Source organism: Vigna unguiculata, chromosome 8 (assembly GCF_004118075.2).
Source record: "Vigna unguiculata cultivar IT97K-499-35 chromosome 8, ASM411807v1, whole genome shotgun sequence".
Lineage (NCBI taxonomy): Eukaryota > Viridiplantae > Streptophyta > Magnoliopsida > Fabales > Fabaceae > Vigna > Vigna unguiculata.
Window position 1 is genome coordinate 33,125,330 of NC_040286.1, and position 18,635 is coordinate 33,143,964.

The window sequence follows — 18,635 nt, forward strand, 5'->3', positions numbered from 1 at the left end:
TGGCTGTAATTCTATTCATGTTTCTTCTCAGTGTTGTTTCACAGAGCTTAGTGTACATGATGCCACCTACAGTTGGTCTCTCTTTGAGTTCAGAGAGTGACAAGCTGGCTTTACTTGCTTTGAAGCATAAGCTTACCAATGGAGTCGCCAATGCTCTTCCATCATGGAACAACTCTCTGCATTTCTGTGAGTGGCAGGGTGTTACATGCGGACATCGCCATATGAGAGTCTCTGTCTTGCACTTGCAAAATCAAAACTGGGGTGGCACTCTTGGACCATCTTTGGGAAATCTAACCTTCCTCACAACCCTCATTCTTTCCAACATCAACTTGTATGGGGAAATTCCCGCACAAATTGGTCGATTAAAGAGGTTGCAGGTTCTTGACTTGAGCCACAACAGTCTAAATGGTCAGATTCCTGTACACCTTTCTAACTGCTCTAAACTTGAGGTCATTAACTTGTTGTACAACAAACTCAATGGAAAACTTCCCTCCTGGTTCGGACTTGGATCCATGACACGGCTTAATAAGTTGCTTCTTGGTGCCAATGATCTAGTCGGTACTGTCCCACCTTCCTTGGGAAATCTTTCATCGCTCCAAAATATCACAGTGGCAAGAAATCATTTGGTGGGAAGTATACCACATGTTTTGGGCCGATTATCAAATTTGAAGGAGCTGAATCTTGGTTTAAATAATTTGTCAGGAGTAGTGCCTGATTCTCTTTATAACCTTTCCAATATTCAAACTTTTGTTCTCGGGGTAAACCGGTTATCTGGTACTCTTCCATCAAAAATGCAACTTGCTTTTCCAAACCTTAGAGCATTCTTTGTTGGAGATAACCAGTTGAATGGAGCTTTCCCGTCTTCAATATCCAACATCACCGGATTGCAAGCGTTTGATATCTCCTTAAATGGTTTCAGTGGGCCAATTCCTCCCACTTTGGGAAGCTTAAACAAACTCGAGACGTTTAGCATTTTTGATAATAGATTTGGAAGTGGGAGCGCTCAAGATTTAGATTTCCTTTCCTCTTTAACCAATTGTACTCAATTGAAGATACTTCTTTTGGGTTGGAATGAATTTGGCGGTGTGTTGCCAGATCTTATTGGCAATTTTTCTACCAATCTCACTTCGCTCAGTATGGAGTGTAATCAAATAACTGGAATGATACCTGAAGGAATTGGACGGCTAATCGGTTTAACTAACCTCGTCCTGATTAATAATTATCTTGAGGGGAGCGTTCCAGATTCGATTGGAACGCTTAAAATTCTAGTACGATTGGCCCTGCAAAACAATAAACTGTCTGGTCATATTCCTACCGCCATTGGCAATCTTACTATGTTGTCTGAACTTTATCTGCACACCAATAAATTCGAAGGAAGCATTCCATTAAGCCTCAAACACTGCACACGCATGCAGTCATTTGGTGTTTCCACCAACAACTTGAGTGGAGATATCCCTGATCAAATATTTGGCAATCTAAAAGGTTTGATAAATCTTGACTTATCAAACAACTCTTTCACCGGTTCCATTCCTTTAGAGATTGGAAACTTGACGCACCTTTCCGTACTATATCTAAACGAAAACAAGTTGTCTGGTGAAATTCCTGCCAAACTTGCTGCTTGTTCCGCATTAACAGAACTCATGTTGCAGATAAACTTTTTCCGAGGAAGCATACCTTCGTTCTTTGGCTCTTTAGGATCCCTGGAAATCCTAGACCTTTCTAACAACAACTTCTCAAGTGTAATCCCTGCTGAACTACAAAATCTGACTTTTTTGTATACTTTGAACTTGTCTTTTAACCATCTTTATGGTGAGGTTCCTATAGGAGGAGTCTTTAATAATGTTACAGTAATTTCACTCATTGGAAATAAGGATCTCTGTGGTGGGATACCTCAATTGAACCTTCCTGCATGCTCTAAGTTGCCCTCAAAGAAACGCAAGTGGACGTGTAGAAAGAAACTCATCCTCATCATTGCAATTGAAGTTGGAGTGTATTTGGTTGCTTTGACAGTGTTTATCAGCATCTATTTGTTCAGGAAAAGGCCCAAAACACCATCGACTTCATGTTCTCCTAAAAATGAGTACGTAAAGGTTTCTTATGGAGATCTGCATAAAGCAACCAATGGATTTTCTTCATCCAATTTGGTAGGGTCTGGAGGCTTTGGTTCTGTATATAATGGATATCTTCTCCCTTTCGAAACACCTGTTGCTGTGAAGGTATTGAATCTTGAAACAGTTGGGGCGTCAAAGAGCTTCGCAGCTGAGTGCAAGGCTCTAGGAAGGATCATGCATCGGAATCTTGTCAACATCTTGACTTGTTGTTCAAGCATTGATTATAACGGTAAAGATTTCAAGGCTATAGTTCTCGAGTTCATGCCTAATGGCAGTCTAGAAAAGATACTCAGTTACAGAGCCTCTGTTTGATTGAGTGCAGCTCCAGTACCACATCTTTTATGTCCATTCGATCAACAGGTAATTCAGCAGAACATTCAACTCCAATCCTTGCTAAGCCCACCAAACACTCCCTAATTTTTATTTCCATCATCCTTCTTCCTTCTTCAACAACTGGTACAAGCAAACGTGAATCTGCTATCTCAGTGATCCCTTCTGGAATTGCCATTTGGCAGAATTTGTGTAGACTTACACCTTCACCAAAACATTGCATCTGTTGGTCTCCTCCCTGTCACCATCTCTAACACAAGAATTCCGTAGCTGTACATATCTCCTTTAGTTGATACTCCACAACCTGTTCCGTACTCTGTTTCCACCACCATTTTTATCACAACAAATTAAAATACATATATACTGATGCTGCCTCCGGGTAATTCAAAAAGCAGAGGTAGTCATTTTAAAGGATAGAGAACAACTGTACCTGGTGGAACATATCCAAGGGTTCCTCTAATTGCAGAGGAACTAACTTGATCTCTGCTGGAATGTCCCGTTGCCACATGAACGAGTCTTGCTAACCCAAAATCACCCAAGTGAGCAACCATGTCATCATCAAGAAGAACGTTGCTCGGCTTAATATCACAGTGAACCACAGCTTCCTCAGAACCATGATGAAGATAATCCAACGCATTGGCAACATCAAGAGCAATATTTACCACAACATGAAGGTTGAGACTGAAATTTCTCGACTCGGGCTCAACGTTGTCGTGCAGCAAACTTTCTAGACTGCCATTAGGCATGAACTCGAAAACTATAGCCTTGAAATCTTTACCGTTATAATCAATACTTGAACAACAAGTCAAGATGTTGAGAAGATTCCGATGCACGATCCTTCCTAGAGCCTTGCACTCAGCTGCGAAACTCTTTGATTCCCCTCCTGTCTCAAGATTCAATACTTTCACAGCTATAGGTGTCTTGAAAGGGAGAAGAGATCCACTATATACAGAACCAAAGCCTCCAGACCCTACCAAATTGGATGAAGAAAATCCATTGGTTGCTTTATGCAGCTCTCCATATGAAACCTTCACGTACTTGTTTTTAGGAGACCATGAGGTCGATGGTGTTTTGGGCCTTTTCCTGAACAAATAGATGCTGATAAACAGTGTTGAAGAAACCAAACCCACTCCAACGACAATTGCAGTGATGAGGATGAGTTTCTTTCTAAAAGACCACTTGTGTTTCTTTGAGGACAACTGAGAACATTCAGGAAGCTTCAGTTGAGGTATTCCGCCACAGAGATCCTTATTTCCGATGAGTGAAATTGCTGTAACATTATTAAAGACACCTTCGGTGGGAACCTCACCATAAAGATGGTTAAAAGACAAGTTCAAAGTATTCAAATAACTCAACTTTTGTAGTTCAACAGGGATTGTGCTTGAGAAGTTGTTGTTAGAAAGATCTAGGAATTCAAGGGATCCTAAAGAGCCCAAGAACGAAGGAATGCTTCCGCAGAAGAAGTTACTCTGCAACACAAGCTCTGTTAACCCGGAACATGCGCCAAGCTCTTTGGGCATTTCACCAGAAAATTTGTTTCCTTGAAGATATAATACGGAAAGGTGCTTCAAGTTTCCAAACTCTGAAGGGATGGAACCAGTGAAAGAATTGTATGATAAGTCAAGATTTACCAAACCTTCCAAATTGCCAAAGGTTTGATTAGGGATATCCCCATTCAAGTTGTTGGTGGAAACACCAATTGACTGCATTCGCATGCAGTATTTAAGGCTTAATGGAATGTCTCCAACGAATCTGTTTCTGTACAGATAAAGTTCAGACAACATAGTAAGATTGCCAATGGCAGTAGGAATATTACCAGACAATTTGTTTTCTCCTAGGTTTAATCGTACTAGATTTTTAAGCCTTACAATTGAATCTGGAACAGTTCCCACTAGATAATTAGTTTGCATGCTGATATCGGCCAAACCGATTAGCTGCCAAATTCCTTCAGGTATCGTTCCAGATATTTGATTCAACCCCATACTAAGAATATTCAGGTTGGTAGAAAAATTGCCGATAAGACGTGGCACCTCACCACCAAATCCATTGCCATCCAAAATAAGTATGCGCAAATGAGTACAATTTGTTAATGATGAAAGGAAATCCAAATCACGAGCTCTCCCACTTCCAAAACTATTGTAAGCAATGTGAAACACCTGAAGTTTATTTAAGGTTCCCAGAGTGGGAGGAATTGACCCACTAAAACCATTCGAGGAGATATCAAACCTTTCCAATCCAGTGATGTTGAATACTGAAGACGGGAAAGTTCCATTGAACTGGTTCCCTCCAACCAAGAATGCTCTAAGGTTTGGAAAAACAAGTTGCATTTTTGACGGAAAAGTCCCAGATAACTGGTTTGCATCGAGAGCAAAACTTTGAATACTGGAAAGATTATAAAGAGAATAAGGGACTACTCCTGACAAACTGTTTAAACCAAGATCCAGTCTTTTCAAATTTGATAATTGACCCAAAACATGTGGTATACTTCCCACCAAATGATTTCCTTTAACTGAGATATATTGAAGGGATGAAAGATTCCCCAAGGAAGGTGGGATGGTACCAACTAGATCATTGGCACCAAGAAACAACGTTTTTAGCCGTGTCATGGATCCACTTCCAAACCAGGAGGGAACTTTTCCAGTGAGTTTATTTTCCAACAAGCTAATGACCTCAAGTTTAGAGCAGTTGGTAAGGTGTATAGGAATCTGACCATTTAGGTTGTTGAGGCTCAAATCAAGAAGCTGCAACCTCTTTAGTTGTCCAATTTGTGTGGGAATTTCCCCATACAAGTTGATGTTGTAAAGAATGAGGGTTGTGAGGAAGCTTAGATTTCCCAAAGATGGTCCAAGAGTGCCACCCCATGTTTGATTTTCCAAGTGCAAGACGGAGACTCTTATGTGGCGTTGTCCGCATGCAACACCCTTCCATTCACAGACATGCAAAGAGCTGTTCCATGATGGAAGAGCATTGGCGACTCCATTGGTAAGCTTAAGCTTCAAAGCAAGTAAAGCCTGTTTGTCACTCTCTGAACTCAAAGAGAGAGCAAGTGTACGTGGCATCATGTGCACTAAGTTGTGTGAAACAACACTGAGAAGAAACATTAATAGAATAACAGCCATTGTTTTGCACAAATTAGGATGTGGTCTTACGTTGGATGTTGAAGTAGTAGTAATGTTTGGATGAAAGCTACTGGGGGACCATTGCTTTTGCATCATCCAAAAGATGGACGCGGTTTCTTATAGTACTGGGCGTGCTTCCAAAACCACCCTTCAAATCAGTCAGCCATTACACATAACCTGGACTTAAGACTTACACATTGGTTGAATTTGTCTCCCCTGGACAATCAATGACTGTAATTGTAGAAACTTAACGGTAGATTTGCTAAGTTTACTTTGACTTTTGAGATGACTCATGTCGAATTACTTAAGTAAATTCAGTTCCATCATTATTTTTAAGATGCCATGTCAGTAAATTCTGTTGGGTTTATATATTGATGTGACATGGGTTATAGGTTTGTAGTCATTGAAATTATAGTCATTGAAAGATTGAAAGATTGTGTATGACATTATAGTCTTACACATATAAAGTCTTTGACATGGTTTTAACCCCAAAACCTTAAGATAATGGACTGTTGAGTTAAGACAACGGTAGTATGAATCTTTATTTTTATATAGTGTTTAACTTTGTCTATTCTATCTAGTGTGAGACTTTGGCTCACACTTTGACTATTCCCGACAAATTCAAATTCAATGCAGCTATGTTTACAAATAATTAAAAGACGCATGAAGAAATGTTTTAGTTTTACTTGTGTTAAAAGGTGTAATTGAAGATGATATAGAATTTGTATTTGTAACTAGACTAAAAAATTTCTAAGTGGATTCTGTCATAGTGAGAAACACCAAAAAAAAAATTGATGAATTTTGTCCCGTTAATGTACAACATGTCTTTATTCTATTGTTTGACATCAATCTTTTGACATTCATATTGGCATTGCCCTGCCTTATGGAAAGTGCCAACTTGAATGATTCATTATCTCTTGAGTGGGGATTGGAGGCAGTGGAAGACGGGGTGTTAAAATGGACCCAAGAATGTCAATTATACCCTAAAAGTTTATTAAAAAATTACAAAGAAAATAATTAAATGTGTATATTATAAATATAAGTGAATAATATAACTGTATTCACTAAACATAAAGAGCTAAAAGAAAAAGAGAACAAACCAATTTTAGAGTCTTACTTTAGTGAAATTTCAAATATGATTGAAAAACAACACATGCATTACTCATGATATTGGATGTATGTTTTTTTCCTTAAAAAAGTATCTTATATATAGTAAAGATTCATTAAACAAACTATAATTTGGATCATAATAAATTTATAATGGATAAAGAATCAAAACAAATTTTATAATGGATCATAATAATGTTATTTGGATCATAATATTAATGTACAACAACTAGTATTTTCCAATAAATAATTTTCAAGTGAGGAACTTCTAGATCTGGACCAGTGGTTGGGCGAGTAGTACTAGTTAGGCGAGCATGGGCTAGTGGCTGGGCGAGTGCTACTAGCTGGGCGAGTGAGTCAGAGCTTGAAACTTGTATTTTTGAGTTAAATTGGGTGGTATTTTAGTTATCATAGAAGCTTTGTAATTATTATGAATGATGAGTATATGATATGAGATTGTTTATATGAGACTGAGTTGATATTAGTTGGCGCTACCCCAAGGAGGATTAACAGTGGTTGTGGTAGTGTATGCATTGAGGTAGGGATTGTCTTGGCAGTTATCCTGACGCTCTAATAACCATTCAAATTCTCAAGTAGAGAGGAATGGGGGTATGTGGTGAGAGGAGCAGGAGGTCCTAGCCTAGGAGTTTTTTTCTTGACCATAGGTATTAACGGACTTACCTTGTATGTGATAGAGTTTTTAGTCTTAATCTATCCCTCTATAGAGCATGAGATGCCACTACAAGTGCATAATTGACTGGATCCGACCTCAATGCATGTATCCGGATTAGTTGAGTCGTAGTTTATAAATATATATGTATGTGAATATCTGCTTGTATGTAGTTGTTAGATATATCAATATTATATAGTTTAAGAAAATTCTTTAAAAGTCATTAGCTTACCCTTCTTCTGTGTTTCTGTCTTGTGTTGTATGTTTTCCTTTTGCGATGATCACCTATTCAGTGGGAACAGTGGTGGTTACAGTTTTAGAGACACCTCTGAAAGTTGAGGAGCCATATTTTAGGTCGGAAGGAAGTTTCCATGGAAAGTTGTTGTAAGTGATTAGCTTGTGTTTAGAGTTAAAAATGTTTGGTATATATAATTAATATATTTATATAGTCCGATCATTTGTAAGACTGTATTAATATACTTTATACATTTGTTTATCTATTTTGAACGCAGGTGGAATATCCTATTTTATTAGTTTTAAGTTGTTAAAATTGGATGTTACACATTGATTCAAAGTTATATATCAAAAACAAAAAAAAAAAAATTATAATGCTACACTCATGAAAACATTCTTATATTTTTGTATACAATATAACTCATTCTTTAAATGCATAAAATGTAGAATCTAATAGTCATATATATTACATTAAAAGGACAACAATTGAAAAATAGTTAAGGGAAAGTAAAGTAATAAACTATGAAAAACGGAAAAACTTTTGAAGTTTTGTAAAATAAATTTATGTAAAAGGAATGCTAAATTATTAAAACAACAAGAACGATCAAATAATAAGTTTGTGTTGATAGAAGAGTGAATTTCATGAGAAGAAGCAGTGGCGGAGCTACAGAGGAGCGGGGGACACGGTCCCCACTTTTTCAGCTTTTTCAAAATTATATGTATTTAAAACATTTTAAATTATATTTAATTTTAAAATTTTAAAATTATTTGTATTATTTTAAATTAGATAGTAATATACCGAAAATTAAATTAGATATTTTTTTATTTCTTTTATAAAACGCAAAATTTAATGTTAATAAATAGTATAATATAAAATTAAATTTTATAAAGAAAAAAATTGTTAAAATAATTTTTATTTTTTCTTTTCATTGTTTTTTCAGTTTTTCAGGTATTGTATTCATCTCTTGTCCTTATCTTATCTCTTTTGTTACTGAAAAATAAAATTAAACATAAACTTATTATTTTTGTCCTCATTTTTTCATATCTTCTTTTCTGCTCTTAAAGGAAAAAAAAATAATGTTTTCTTGTCTCATTTGATAATGAAATTCTTGTTTAATATTTAGCCATGTTTTTTTTATCTCATTACCTTTTTGTATATTCATTTTTTATGAATATAGAAAAGCAAGTAATGTATTATGTGATTTTTTATATAGGATTTTTAATTGTGATTTGATTATCATACTTTTTTTAGTAATTATGTCTCTCAATTTTTTATTAGATTATGATAAATTATATTTTAGTCTTAAACTTGTTTGATAGATACGTATATTGATAAAAAAACAAAAGAATAAATTCATTTTTTGAAATTGATAAAAAAAAAGGGAATATGAATACAAGACGATAAGGTTACTCATCGCATAAGCATAAGGATGATTAAATGAAAGCTTGTGATGACTTTTGAATCAATATGTGTACATTAGTAAAATGGAAAATTAATATTTTGGTTATTTACATTGAAAAAAAAAATCTGAAAAATTTAATTATGATTCAATTATTTGATAAGTTCAAGAATATGAAAAAAGAATGACAATCATTTAGATATCTGTAATTTCTTTTATATAGTTATACTAAATTGTGTATTAATTTTCACTGAATTAGTGACAAAAATGTTAAATATATTATTTTGGCTCCCAAAAATTTTGATCAAGATTCATCACTGAGAAGAAGGGGTGCGAATGAAGTTATTTGGATTAAGAGATTTAGAATAAAAATTCATAAAAATTAGTAAATTATGTGATAAATTTAATAAATTTAATAAATATTTTAATCATAAAAATAAAAATTATTATTTATATTTATTTTATTATTATTATTATATTATTTATTATATTTTTATCAAGGGACTATTTCTAAATTTAGGTCAAACCTGAGAGACTAAAAAAATACTTTTTCTATTTTTTATAATTATTTAATTATTATTACATTATTATTATTTCATTTAGTATAATCTATTTGATTTTAATCAATTAGATTTATTTATTTAACTATTATAAAATTGGTTTTTAATATAAAAGTTAGAAAAAAAAAACCATTTTCCCCTCAAATCTTCCTATGAGAGTTGAATGAAGAATTTTATCTTATTTTTTCCGTAATTTATTAACTCAATTTTTTTTTTTTACATTCCTGCGCTTACAAACTTTTCATATGCAAAATCAAACACATCATAAATGTGATTCTTAAAGGACAATAATAAATTAATAAAGAAAAAAGAAATGAATTTACACAAGAAATTCATAAAAATAATAATGAATAATATGAGTATTTTATTATTCAACTTTCATATTTCTACCGTAACACCTTATGAATACATATCATATCAGTATTTTACCTTTATAATGTCCAATTTCATTAGAGTTCAGATTGGTAAAATACTGATTTGGTAAGCATTTATGAGAAATGAATAATAAAGAATAGTCTTTAAAAGTGCGTAATGGAATTAAATAGGACGCTAGGAAATAATAAAGATAAGGAGAAAACTTGAATAAAAGACTATTGATGTTAGGGAAAAAGAAATCACTTTTTACATATTTTGGATAACAGAATTTTTGTCAATTGTCTAAATTAATAAACATATATTTATCATATTTTTTTAAAAAAATTATATACTTTTTCTTATACAGATATCTAATAATAATAATAATAATAATAATAATAATATATATCACATATGATATGTTATTATTTTTAAAATAAATGTATCGATATAATATCTTATTCGTGTACTATAACAATTGTTTTATTCATCATTTCAACCGAAAAAGGTTTCCGATAAATAAAAAATTAATAGAATCCTACAACGTTATCTAGATAAAAAATTTCTAAATTAGTAAAAACAAAGAACCGTTCAACTTTAGCTCCATCAAAAAATTCTAGTGTTAAGTTATTATTATAATTCTAAAAATGCATAGATAATTCCTTCTTAAAACCATTAAGTTGGCAAAGTAATAATTAATAACTTTTTATTATGAATTAATGATTGTCTATTGATTTAATCTATTTACTCATATGATTGATTATTCTTTATGTAAATATTTGTATTAACTAAGTTGATTTGTTTCCTTTATAGATTACATGTTGTATCTATAAATAGGACTCTTCCTATCAATAATAATAATACACAGATGAGTTGCTTCATATTCTCTCATCCTCTATTCTCTATTGTTTCTTCTTTTCTCTATTATCTAATATTCTCTCTGTTATTCGCTTTATTTCATAACACGTTATCAGCAAGATGTTCCAACCAATTGAGGACTAGTGGAAGTTGTTTCTCTCTAACGACAGTGCTCTGCGTGTCTCAATCCAGGATCTTTCAAATCCTTTCACAAATTATAATTTTACCTTATATTTTTTCTCTTGTGATAAGAATTGTTTGACTTTATCAATTTTCATCTCCGTCTTATTATTTATTTTTATTATGACGGTGATTATTGTTAATATTATTATTTTGATGATGATTATTATTATTATTAATATTATTATTTTATGTGTTAGTTCTAAACACGCGAAACGTTGCAAAATTTGGATTTGTGACCCTTGATATTGCAAGGAAGAATTCCTTATATTGAATTTTAAATGTTGAAATACATTTAGATGCAATGGATATTGGGATACCATTAAATAAAGAAATAAAGCATCTAAGCAACTAATTTGTTCATGCGACAAAAATATTGTGAAAAAGGATTCACAAATATTATGGAATTTATTCTATGCCTATGTATGGCTGGTTGGACAAAGCAATAAAGCTTTTGATGAAAAATCATGAGATCCGCCTAATCAGCTCCATTCCCAAAAGTGAATGCAGCAATCAATATTATGAATTTATTTCATGCATTTGTATGGCTGAACAAGCAATGAGCTTTTGATAGAAAATCATGAAACTTGTCCAAATTGGTTATGCTCTATTCCTAGAAATAAATGCATCAACATTTGATTTATATTTTCATGATCGTGATCGTGATTTTGATTATGGACATGGTTATAAAGAAAATTTCAAAGACACATTTTGTCACCAGAAGTGGCATAATAATGTGAAAAAAAAGGAAAAGGAAAATGTGAAAATATTGACAAAAAGATGAAAGTATATATTATCATTACGGTGGTAAAGGCCATTTGAGTTGTACTTATTGTACACCAAAGCATCTTACAAATAATGAGAAGAACATAGAAAACACACTTTGCTTATGAAGATGGTGATTCTGATTATGGCCATATGGATGCTACTCATCTTGATATTGTTATTTTCTTTCCTAAAGCAAATGGAAGCATTGATCACCTCATTGATTATGAGAGTGTTAAAAAAAATCTCATATTGATATTTACGTTTATATGAAAAACGAATGTTTGCACCAGTACCAAAAGATATGTGTCTTATTGATAGTGCAACAACTTATACAATTCTCAAGAGTAATAAATTTTTCTCTCGTTTGATAATGTGAGACATCGATGTTAGTATTATTTATAGTACTACAAATATATTTGAAGACTCTAGAAGAGCTATTATACTTCTACTAAGAAGTTGAATAGAAACTTATTAAGTTTCAATGATATTTGTCTAAATGGATATTAAATTGAGACAAACAATGAAAAAGATACGAAATATTTTTATATCTCTATGATTGAGTTGAAAAAGAATGTGTATTGGAGAAATTATCAACATTCTCTTATAATTTGTACTACAAGTTTATTAGTACAATTGAAATGCATGTCATGGTAAACCAGAAGTTTACAAATCAAAATGATTGTCTTGCTTGACATGATCAGTTATTATGATGCAAAAAAAAAGGTTGAAAAACTCATGTGGACACGTTTGAAGCGTGGTAGACCTATTGGTTCCAAAGATAAAAACTCTTGAATGTGAAAAGGAGCTGATATGCAAAATGACCTAATCGAAAAGGTTGAAATCCCAAAAAGATTCATTTGACATAATTAATTGTTCAGTTCCAGAAGAACCTCAGGTACCTGAAATGGTTGAAAATGATGAGATCTCAATAAATTATGTCATGAATCATATAATATGGAACCAAAATGAAGTTAACATTGACAAAACTTTTACTTATAACATAACGATGAATGTTATGAATGACAATGAGGATCAATAAGCAATGATCATTGAAGATTGTCGGCAAAGAAAAGATTGGCCAAAATGAAAATATGCAAAAAAACATAATTATATTTGCTTGCTAAACGAAAGATTTTTGGACATATAGTTTGCACACCTGAAGTTATGAAACTCGTTGGGTACATATGGATTTTTGCGCAAAAATCAAATTAAGAATGATGAAGTTGTTAGATACAAAGCACAATTGGTTGCTCAAGGTTGTTCACAAAACCTTGTATTGATTTGTGAAAAAAAAAACATATTCACTAGTATTGGATGCAACAACATTGCAATATTCGATTATCCTGGTTGCACAACAAGGTTTGCGTTTACATCTTATGGATGATGTTACAACCTATTCGTACGGTTCTTTTGAGAATGAGAATCATATTTATATGAAAATCCCTGAAGGATTTTATTTGCTCAACAAGACAAATTCTAAAGAGGGTTATTCAATAAAATTGAACATGCTCTTTTATTGATTAAAGCAATCAGGACGTGTGTGAGATAACCGTCTTATTGAGTACTTATTAAAAGAAGGATATAGAAATTATCCTATTTGTTCTTGTATTTATATGAAAATATCCAAAAATAAATTTGCCATAATTATTGTTTATGTAGATGACATAAACATCACAAAGGCAATTGATTACTCAAAGAAATAATTTGAGATGAATGATCTTTGAAGGGCAAAAGTCTTATTTGAAATTAGAAATTGAGTATTTAAATAAATGTGTTTTTATACGTCAAGAGACTTATATACTTAAGGTGCTTAAAATGTTCTAAATGGACAAGTCATGTCCATTATGCACTCCAATAGTTATGAGGTCGTTAGATGTTGATAAAGACTCTTCTTAGACCCCAAGAAAATGATTAAGATCTTCTTGGTGCAGAAGCACCATATCTTAGTGTCATAGAAACACTGATGTATCTTACTAATTATACTCGATCTAATATTGTATTTGCTATAAATTTGTTAAGCAAGATATAATTTTTCAACTACAAGAAGAAAATGGTTTGGAGTAAAACATATATTTCGTTACTTTAAGGGTACTACGAATATGAGCTTATTCCATCCAAATGATTCAGATTCAGACCAATGGGTTATGTATATGCACGTTATTTTACATATGCTCACAATGCCACAATGGTTGATCACAAACAAGATGTTTGTTCACATGTGGTAGCACAATGGTTTCATGAAGGTATATGAAACAAACCATAGTGGTGGCATCGTCTAATAATACAGAATTACGAGAAAAGTTGTGAATATGTTTGGGTAAGGTCTATAATTCAACATGTGCAAGAAACTTGTGACTATCCCCGACAAAGATGGAATCAACAACCATATATGAAGACAATAATGTATTGTTCAATTAAAAGGATGATATAGATATCAAAAAATTCATTCATGTGAAAATATGGCAGGTCTATTTATAAAGTTTTTGCCAAGAAGAACTTTTGAGCAAATGATTCACAAGTTCGGACTTCGTCACCTGAATGATGTAAGTTTACATGAGGGGGAGAAATAGAATCTGTGATGAACAATATTATATTAAAGAATACAAAATATTTTTTCCTTCACTAGGTTTTTATCCCAAAGGGTTTTTTCTAGTAAAGTTTTAACAAGCCACATTATCAATGGACACTTAAGGAAAAGTGTTATGAATTAATGATTGTCCATTAATTTAATACATTTACTCATATGATTTATACTCATATGATTCATTACTCTTTATGTTGTCAATATTTGTATTAATTAAGTTGATTTGTTTCCTTTATGGATTACATGTTGTATCTATAAATAGAATTTTTCTTATCAATAACAATACACAGATGAGTTGCTCCCTATTCTCTCATTTTCTATGCTCTATTGTTTCTTCTCTTCTCTATTATATAATATTCTCTCTGTTATTCGCTTTATTTCATAATAATTTTCCATTTATTTTAAAAATATAATTGTTCTTCTTTTGCTTTAACTATTTCTAAACATTTATTATTTACATAATGTTGATAATGTTGATGATAATAATCCACATGTTCCTTTGGTGTTGAGCTTTCGGCTTGTAGACCGACCATACCTATCCTTGGTAACTTTATCTCGTATATTTTTCTTTATGCATTTTTTATTTGTTGAGTTACATTAATATTCGCAATTTTATTATTCCATTTTCAAATAGATCAAATAAAGATACGAGAAGTTGAACACTTTATTATACTTATTTTTATTTTCGATGTAAATTTTATCTGTATTCTTATTTTTGATACTTTATAAATATGAAATAACACATTCTTATTTTTTTTTTCTTCATCAAGTAACAAATGTGTTAAAAATTAAAAGGATTTACATTTTATTTTCTTCAATATTAAATAAAAATGTGCACATTATAATTATATCATTTCGAAATAAAATAACAAATAAACTGTGTTTTAATAATTCAAAATTGAACCATGCGCAAATACAAATATATAAATACAAATATAGGGCAGATACAAATTGGAAATAAATTGGACCATGGGCAACAAAATGAATTTGAAAACATAGATTTCTTAGGTTTTAGGAAACACGTATAAATAGGTTCTATCTCAAGGTCTTTCTTTCCAAGCCTTTCATTATTGAACAACAAATTACACCACTAAGCAGGAACAGAGAACAGAGGAAGTTGAAAGGAGATTAACATGTGAAAGAAAACATACAAGTGATGGAGGTAAGACTTAAAAAAACTGTAACTAGTGACTCAGTGACACAGCCTCTGTTTGATTGAGTGCAGCTCCAGTACCACATCTTTTATGTCCATTCGATCAACAGGTAATTCTGCAGAACATTCAACTCCAATCCTTGCTAAGCCCACCAAACACTCCCTAATTTTTATTTCCATCATCCTTCTTCCTTCTTCAACAACTGGTACAAGCAAACGTGAATCTGCTATCTCAGTGATCCCTTCTGGAATTGCCATTTGGCAGAATTTGTGTAGACTTACACCTTCACCAAACATTGCATCTGTTGGTCTCCTCCCTGTCACCATCTCTAACACAAGAATTCCGTAGCTGTACATATCTCCTTTAGTTGATACTCCACAACCTGTTCCGTACTCTGTTTCCACCACCATTTTTATCACAACAAATTAAAATACATATATACTGATGCTGCCTCCGGGTAATTCAAAAAGCAGAGGTAGTCATTTTAAAGGATAGAGAACAACTGTACCTGGTGGAACATATCCAATGGTTCCTCTAATTGCAGAGGAACTAACTTGATCTCTGCTGGAATGTCCCGTTGCCACGTGAACGAGTCTTGCTAACCCAAAATCACCCAAGTGAGCAACCATGTCATCATCAAGAAGAACGTTGCTTGGCTTAATATCACAGTGAACTATAGCTTCCTCAGAACCATGATGAAGATAATCCAATGCATTGGCAACATCAAGAGCAATATTTACCACAAGATCAAGGTTGACACTGAAATTTCTAGACTCCAGCACTACGTTGTCGTGAAGCAAACCTTCTAGACTGCCATTAGGCATGAAGTCATAAACTATAGCCTTGAAATCTTTACCGTTATAATCGATACTTGAACAACAAGTCAAGATGTTGAGAAGATTCCGATGCATGATCCTTCCTAGAGCCTTGCACTCAGCTGCGAAACTCTTTGATGCACCACCTATTTCAAGATTCAATACCTTCACAGCAATAGGTGTTTCGAAAGGGAGAAGAGATCCACTATATACAGAACCAAAGCTTCCCGAACCTACCAAATTGGATGAAGAAAATCCATTGGTTGCTTTATGCAGATCTCCATAAGAAACCTTCACGTACTTGTTTTTATGAGAACATGAACTCGATGGTGTTTTGGGTGTTATGGGCTTTTTTCTGAACAAATAGATGCTGATAAACAGTGTTGAAGTAACCACACCCACTCCAACGACAATTGCAATGATGAGGATGAGTTTCGTTTTAAAAGACCACTTGTGTTTCTTTGAGGACAACTTAGAGCATGCAGGAAGCTTCAGTTGAGGTATCCCGCCACAGAGATCCTTATTTCCAATGAGTGAAATTTCTGTAACATTATTAAAGACACCTCCTGTGGGAACCTCACCATAAAGATGGTTAAAAGACAAGTTCAAAGCATTCAAATAACTCAACTTTTGTAGTTCAACAGGGATTGTGCTTGAGAAGTTATTGTTAGAAAGGTCTAGGAATTCAAGGGATCCTAAAGAGCCCAAGAACGAAGGAATGCTTCCGCGGAAGAAGTTACTCTGCAACACAAGCTCTGTTAATGCCGAACAAGCTCCAAGTTCTATGGGAATTTCACCAGACAACTTGTTTTCGTATAGATATAATACGGAAAGGTGCTTCAAGTTTCCGAACTCTAAAGGAATGGAACCGGTGAAAGAGTTGTTGGATAAGTCAAGATTTATCAAACCTTCTAGATTGCCAAATGTTTGGCTAGGAATATCTCCACTTAAGTTATTTTCGGAAACTCCAAATGACTGCATGCGTGTGCAGTGTTTGAGGCTTAATGGAATGCTTCCTTTCAATTTATTGGTGTGCAGATAAAGTTCAGACAACGCAGTAAGATTGCCAATGGCTGTAGGAATATTACCAGACAATTTGTTTTCTTGCAGGACAAGTCTTCCTAGGTTTTTAAGCCTTCCAATCGAATCTGGAATAGTTCCCTCCAGATAATTATCTTCCACGACGAAGTCGATTAAACCGATTAGCTGTCCAATTTCATCAGGTATCATTCCAGATATTCGATTCAACCCCATCCGAAGAGTTGTCAGGTGGGTAGAAAAATTGCCTATGAGATCTGGAATCACGCCACCAAATCCATTACCATCCAACAGAAGTATGCGCAATTGAGTACAATTGGTTAATGGTGAAAGAAAATCCAAATCACTGGCTCTCCCTGTTCCAAAACTATTGTTAGCAATGTTAAACTTCTGAAGTTTATTTAAGCTTCCCAAAGTGTGAGGAATTGGCCCACTAAAATCATTTGAGGAGATATCAAACACTTGTAATCCGGTGATGTTGGATATTGAAGACGGGAATGTTCCACTGAACTCGTTGCCCCCAACAAAAAATGCTCGAAGGTTTGGAAAAGCAAGTTGCATTTTTGGTGGAAAAGTACCAGATAAGCGATTTACCCCGAGAACAAAAATTTGAATATTGGAAAGGTTATAAAGAGAATCAGGCACTACTCCTGACAAATCATTTAAACCAAGATTCAGCTCTTTCAAATTTGATAACCGACCCAAAACATGTGGTATACTTCCCACCAAATGATTTCTTGCCACTGTGATATGTTGGAGGGATGAAAGATTGCCCAAGGAAGGTGGGATAGTACCGACTAGATCATTGGCACCGAGAAGCAACTTATTAAGGCGTGTCATGGATCCAAGTCCAAACCAGGAGGGAAGTTTTCCATTGAGTTTGTTGTACAACAAGTTAATGACCTCAAGTTTAGAGCAGTTGATAAGGTGCATAGGAATCTGACCATTTAGATTGTTGTTGCTCAAGTCAAGAAGCTGCAACCTCTTTAGTCGACCAATTTGTGTCGGAATTTCACCATGCATGTTGATGTTGGAAAGAATGAGGGCTCTGAGGAAGGTTAGATTTCCCAAGGATGGTCCAAGAATACCATTCCAGTTCTGATTTTTCAAGTGCAAGACAGAGACTCTCTTGTGGCGGCGACTGCATGTTAGACCCTGCCACTCACATAAATGCAAAGAGTGGTTCCATGATGGAAGGGAATTAGGCACTCCATTGGTAAGCTTCTTCTTCAAGGCAAGTAAAGCCACCTTATCACTCTCTGAACTCAAAACAAGGGCAACCGTATCTGGTGTTATGTACACCAAGGTTTGTAAGACAACACTGAGAAGAAACATTACTACACTTAGAGCCAT

At 33.7% G+C, this 18,635-nt stretch overlaps 2 protein-coding genes and 1 pseudogene across 2 annotated transcripts; 1 reads left to right on the forward strand and 2 right to left on the reverse strand.

The window, feature by feature from the left end:
* Window positions 1–2,396, forward strand: LOC114195518 (receptor kinase-like protein Xa21; the record flags this gene model as incomplete). The annotated part of the gene is made up of 1 exon (XM_028086017.1): window positions 1–2,396. A coding segment is annotated over exon 1 (2,379 nt), but the record flags the coding sequence as incomplete, so codon positions are not given.
* Window positions 2,397–2,400: 4 nt separating this feature from the next.
* LOC114195517 lies at window positions 2,401–5,500 on the reverse strand (annotated as a pseudogene).
* A 9,755-nt stretch (window positions 5,501–15,255) lies between these two features.
* Window positions 15,256–18,635, reverse strand: LOC114195135 (probable LRR receptor-like serine/threonine-protein kinase At3g47570). The gene is made up of 2 exons (XM_028085525.1): window positions 15,938–18,635; window positions 15,256–15,823 (listed from the first exon to the last, which is right to left on the reverse strand). Exons 1-2 carry the CDS (start codon window positions 18,633–18,635, stop codon window positions 15,468–15,470), a joined length of 3,054 nt encoding a protein of 1,017 aa, XP_027941326.1. The 3' UTR covers window positions 15,256–15,467.

Bases quoted from the DNA above. Each gene is read 5' to 3' on its own strand.
- LOC114195135 (XM_028085525.1), bottom strand. From the start codon at position 18,635: ATGGCTCTAAGTGTAGTAATGTTTCTTCTCAGTGTTGTCTTACAAACC. The intron at 15,824-15,937 runs GTACAGTTGTTC...TGGTGGAAACAG, and splicing joins CATTGGATATGTTCCACCAG to AGTACGGAACAGGTTGTGGA.